The sequence below is a fragment of the Thalassophryne amazonica genome, chromosome 10 (assembly GCF_902500255.1).
Source record: "Thalassophryne amazonica chromosome 10, fThaAma1.1, whole genome shotgun sequence".
NCBI lineage: Eukaryota > Metazoa > Chordata > Actinopteri > Batrachoidiformes > Batrachoididae > Thalassophryne > Thalassophryne amazonica.
In genome coordinates, this window is record NC_047112.1 from 116,274,342 (window position 1) to 116,280,554 (window position 6,213).

Consider the following 6,213-nt stretch of genomic DNA (forward strand, 5'->3'; position numbering starts at 1 on the left):
ACTATGTTAAGGAGACCAGTCCAGTTGTTGTATCCTCTGGAAATTTAGATGAACTATGGTTCCATCGGGGCTGGGGGGTTGTTGTTATAAATTTATTGTGATTTGCTAACATTTGCTGATTGAGTTCAATACATGTGAAGCAGTTCATGTGTAAGCAAATTAGCTGGATACAGATGTGAGATTGTTTGTGATATTTACTTTTGTTCAGTCCAAGACTCCATTACCCATAAGCCTCTGGGGGTAAAAGGACGGGAACTTGTTGTGAGACTTTTTTATTGCAGTTAGCTGTTGGCGGTTTTTAACAGAAGGTAGCCTCGGCTGTTACATGTTAGTCAACTTTGGTTTCACTAAAGCGGTTGTGTTTACGTCCGGAGCATCGTCTCATTATTTTAGGAATAGCTGAAGTAAGTCACGATGCACCATGAACCATCAGAATGCAGCACTCAGAAACCAGACTTCCAGCTCATCAGAAATAACTTTGTAAACATCCAAATATTTATGCACCCACATATATGTTGAAGCAACAGTGTGAGTGCCAAAACTGTTGCACACACTGATTGTGTAACTCGGAAGCAGCCAGTAAATAAGTGAGTGAGTGCTGTGTGGAATTCATTAAAACACAGCATTCACAGGTGATCAACACACACACACACACACACACACACACACACACACACACACACACACACACACACACACACACACACACACACACACACACACACCTGCGAGCTGGAGACTGAGGCCGGACCTGGACCAGGATAAAGCCCATGCTCTGCAGGTACTGGACATACTGCTGGAGGAATGTGCTGGAAATGTCAAGCAGCCACGGTTCGTCCTTCATCCGACTGGGCAGCATGTCAGCCGAGTCAGTGCTGTAGCTCCGGTCCCGACCCGACGCTGTGGAGTCATTGGAGCGATGCCGTTTCTAACAAACACACAAAACATAGGAATCATATGACAAATAAATAAATAAGCAAGAGTGTTGCCCGTGGGGATCCATGGGTTGTAGATTGGGTCGTGTTTATAAAACAGGTAGCTAACATTTTTGTGGTTAGGGTGGTAATAAATTAAGCAAATCTTGTATAATGAGTTTGAACGGCGTGTGAGTCCAGCATGTTTTTAGAACCTTAGACCTCAATTTTTAGAAGAAAAACTCAACCCTTTTATCTCCTGTGAATTTACTGCCTTAATGTATTTATAAATTGTTTAGGCTCTTGTTATCATATACACACTATTATTATTATTATTATTATTATTATTTTAGTTCTACTTCTATTTTCTCATTTTATTTTTTAAATGCACCACAATGGAAATAAGTGTTTTCACTTTCTTCAGTTATCCATGTATTTTAGCATATTTACAATTATACGAGTATTCAATTACACTCACGCTTTTGATATAAAGATGATTTACTGCCCCCGATGGAAAGGCACTTGAGTCCAAAATGCAATTAGCAATGTCAGCTAACAGTCGTAGCTTCTCCAAAACTGTTAGCCCGATCAGTGTTCCATTTTGGTGCAGTTCACCCTTGACCCAAAATACATAAGCATACAAAACAGCAAATGGCAGCTGTACTCTGTTTGTCCCTGATCAAAGCTGCACACACGCACAGCTGCTGTAAGCAGGTGATTTTAATTTGACAAACAAAGACAGTAGCTGAAGACATTAAAACCACTAAACATTTCACTATTTCTATTCACATTTCTATTCTGAGAGACGTCTCCCAACCTCTTCATAGTGAGTTTCAGCTGCTCCCCTCAGGTCGGAGGTTCAGGGTACTAGCTTGTAAAACTAAACGTTACAAAAACACAATAAATCAATAACACTAACAACACTGTTAAACTAACATAAACCACAATAACAATATTTAAAACCTCAAAACCCCAAACTCCCATGGTGCATGTTGAACAGCTTCCATTGTTTATTGGTTAGCTAAAATGGCTAATTTCTCCAAAACTATTAGTCCTATCAACTTTTTGTTTTTGCAGCGTTCATTGTTGACCCAAAATATATAAGTATCTCCCCGGTTCTTGCGTGATTGAAGCGGTACTCACGCACAGAGAGGCCACTTGGCTATTATAATATAGATGAGCACCTCACTTATTCTGAGGGCTGCGATATGGACAAAGAATCACAGAGAATTTACCATTTTTCAGAGAATATGAATGATAACACAAAAACTTTTTTCATGGTTAGTGGTTGAGTGAAACCATTTATTGTCGAACAACTATGTTTAGTTTTTTAAAATCATAATGACAATAGAAACTACCCAAATGAACCTGATCAAAAGTTTACATACACCGGTTCTTAATACCATGACAGCCTGGAGTCTTAAGTAGTAGTTGTGGGTGAGGCTCTGTGATGGTACAACTGTCACTGAACATGTCTTGGACTTTATTTACATCAGTTATGAAGAAATACAAACAGTATGGCCCTTGGTAGTCCCGCCTCCCTTTCCATCAGCGGGGGATACCAGGTGGAATGAATCTGCTGAGCACCCGGTATTTTTAAATGACAGACCTGTCACTGTTGGGCATTGGGGCCATGGAAATATAGACCTGGAATGGACGTGCGCGCCTCAATCTATTAGCGTCGCTCAGGACAGGAAGGCCCCATTACTAAGGGTGGAGATGTGCCGATCATCAATAATAAACTGACTGCTTTTTCTTGCACTAGCATCGCTATTTCTTAACGGATCTTAATAAATGTAGGCTTGTTTTAAAGCCCTTTGAAAGCTCTTTCCAATGGGCCTATGCATGTGTGGGTGAAAAAAATAACTTTTATGTAAAATGCAGAAATTTGGGGAAATTATGACAAACTGTGCTGCTTTTCTCTCTCTCTATTGTTGCTATTTGTTAATAGATTTTAATAAATGTCGGCTTGTTTTAAAGCCCTTTAATTGATTTAATTGATCTTTCTAATGAACCCATACATGTCTGGGCAGAAAAAAAAATGTTTTATGTAAAGTGTGGAAATTTGGGGAAAATATGCCATTCTGTTTATTTACTGTGATGGTTTTTTCTTGTCATCATAATTCTCGATGAATTTTTATAAATGAAGCTTTGTAAGTTGTATTCAAGCTGATTAAAAGCTCTAACGAACCCATACATTCCTGGATAAACAATCCTTATGTATTAAAATATAAATCTGAAGTATGCTTTGCCATTGTGCTCATTTACTTTGCTGCTTTTTCCACTGTAATATTATTGCTAGTCTTTTAATGACAACATATATATGATTTTTACTAACATTTTATTACAAGTAGATATAAAGCCATTCAGAATTAAAAGGTAAAAAGTACCTCCTCCGTCCCCTCCAACCACATTGTTAAAATTTAAATGCCGCCTGTGACCACCATGTACATATCATATTAAACAACTGCAAGTAAATATATTTAAACATTTTTGTGTCCATATTTGTATGCATGTGAACACAGCTTAATGAAAAGAACTGACGTTGAGTTATAGTCTCAGAATATCGATATTAAATTGCGACATAACGACTTTAAAATAGACATTTGTTTCACATAATTACATTAAGGCTCTTGTTCATTTTAGTATTCGAGAATTTGTTTTTGTAGTTGGTGCAGTTGATGGTGAAGCACTGGCTGCCTTTTTTCTCCTCATTTCACTTCTGTTTAACTGGCTCAAGGCCCTCTCTCCACCCTTAGTAATGGCCGCCGTGCGGCACGCTGCTAGTCACGTGACGTCCATTCCAGTCTCTATTTGCATGATTGGGGCCGCAGCGCTTGTAGCGATCGTAGCACAAGAAAATCCATCTCTATAAAACCAGCGTGACTGTGCAGAGACTATTCCTTTCTACAAACGCTTGAAAGACAGCCGGTAAGCGCCATATTACCCTGTGACTGTGAAACTTACCTGAGTAGTGTGGTGTTTTGCTGTGCATTGTGGGGTTAAAACAAGACGTAGTTAAAAGCTACATTACATAAAAGCTACGGAGTCTGTTTGCCTAAAATTAGAATAAAATGGTAAAAATCCAATAAAACGTAGTTTGTAGGAATGTAAAACTATTTATGTATTATGATTGTGTTTATTTTCATGTAAAATAAGTAATTATGTATTTTTGTTCTCTTTTTGAGGTTTTTCACCTCGCCTGTTCAACATGGAACAATAATAAATGGAAAATCAAATTCTATGGCTGCTCATTGAGTGAAATCCAGTTGAAATTCAATGTAGAAGGTTTATCTTTTTCAAGTGGGGAATTGCACAAATTAAGTCAGAACACAACTTGACAATAGTAAATCTACATGAAGTAGACAGTTCTCAAAACTGAGTGACTGTGCAAGAAGCAGAAGAGTGAGGAACGACACAAGACACCAGACAACCCAGAAGAAGTTATAGACGTACGTGGCTGTGGTTGGAGAAATTGTGCACCTTTCCTCGTTGCCTCACTTAACATATCCGCAGTAGTTTTGGTGATTTTGGTTGTAGTTTTGCAAATGTTCAAAAATCACTTCAGATCCTCACTGAATTTCACAAGACTGTCTCCTTGCTTCAGCCTCCCCCATCTAACCCATGATTTAGCTCTCATTTTTTTCTTCAATTCTAAAGTCACCCTGTCAGCCAACATCTGATCCCCACCACCACCTGCCAGTCTTCCAATTTCTTTCATCTCATACAAAGAATGTCGTCCCCCTGTGTACACCTTCCTTCCTATACTCTTATATGTCAACCTGTGCTTCATTTCCTGCTTCATGGCATAAGTACTCACAAGTGATGACAGCCAATTTGTCATCAGTGACTCAGACAAGCAGAAAAAAATGATTAATTAAAAAACCAAAAAAACAAGAGGGCTCTGAGAGCACAATATCCCCCGCTGGCAAATGCTGCTTTGGTACAAGTGCTTGCTACATTCTGATAACATTTCAAGGAATTGCACCAAGTTTCTCGAAATCCTCCTAAAAATGTGAGAGGAGTTGATTTCAGAATGCAGGCAGCAACTCATGAAACTACCAGTGTCTATGTTTGCTAATCAAGGGCCATAACTGTGCCAAAATGTGTCAACCTTGTACAATATTAAAACATGAGTATTGTCAGTCTATAACAAGGATTTGTACCAGGTTACATGAAATTCCTACTAAAAATGTAAGCGCAGTTGATTTTAGAATGCAGGCACCCAAGCATGAAACTGACAGAGTCTAGCTTTGTTAATTAAGGGCCATAACTCTGGTAAAGTGAGCCCATGATGTGAAAATATGCATATTACCAACCTATAACAAGGACTTGTACCAAGTTTCACAAAATTCCTTCTAAAAGTGGAATTTCCAAAACCAACCAACCAAGGAATGCAGGCCTGAGTCCCTGCTTGTAGAGTTCCGACATGGCTCCATTGAACTCCGCCCACTGCTTCACCACGTCGGGGCTTTATAATCCTCATAGAGGATCTTATGTCCACTGTAGGTCAGGTCACTCCCCTACGTGCCTCACAAATCACCAGATCTTTCATTTGGAAGAGATGAAAATGCAGGCAAACTAGTCAAGGTTTTTCTCCAGCAGCCTGTTTAGGAGCTAGGCTCAAGGGCGCCCTGTCCAATTCTGGTGGTGAAGCAAGCACCTCTGTTCCAAAAATAAGGAGTTGGGAGAAAAACAGAAGGGCACAGACCCTTGATAGCTTTGGGTAAACCCACAATCTGAACATTCTGGGGTCTGCGACATCCCTTCGGGTCTGCCATCTGTATTTACCCTCCCCACCTAGGTGAGACGCTGCTTATTCTGTGTGCTGTGAGTCTCTTGTTTTAGGTGAGCTTGTCCAGATGGCACCGGCTGATTGGTCCAGCAATGGCCCCGGCTTCATAAAGAAGGCTGAAACCAACCGCCGGTGCTCCACCCGCTTCCTGCTCCCAACTGATGTGTGTGCCTGAGGACACTTGGCTTTTTTGTTAATCTTTTAGTATTCTTTTTTTGTAAATGTAATTGTTTATTTTTGTAAAGCAGTCCAACATCCTTTGTTTGTAGGGGTGAGAAGCCACGTTATTTTCACAGTTTTCTCCTCTTTTTTATTTAGGAGTTTAGGTAAGACCACTGCTTTTGGTTGTTTTATTTGAGCACTAGGTAAGAGCAGGGGTTTTGGAAGTTTGATTTGTTTGTTATTTTGCCTTTTTATCACTCTGAAATTTTATTTAAGAATAATAAACCTGTTACATTTTGGACTGCAGACTTTGAAATTTGGTCATCCATGGAAGTGGGGGAG

General features: G+C 39.6%; 1 protein-coding gene across 1 annotated transcript in view; it reads right to left on the minus strand.

Moving 5' to 3' along the window:
* Positions 1–6,213, minus strand: part of szt2 (SZT2 subunit of KICSTOR complex) — a 701,839-nt gene that overhangs the window by 126,685 nt on the left and 568,941 nt on the right. Inside the window, 1 exon segment of the mRNA XM_034179252.1 lies at positions 726–928. Within this exon segment, the coding sequence (XP_034035143.1) occupies positions 726–928 (203 nt within the window).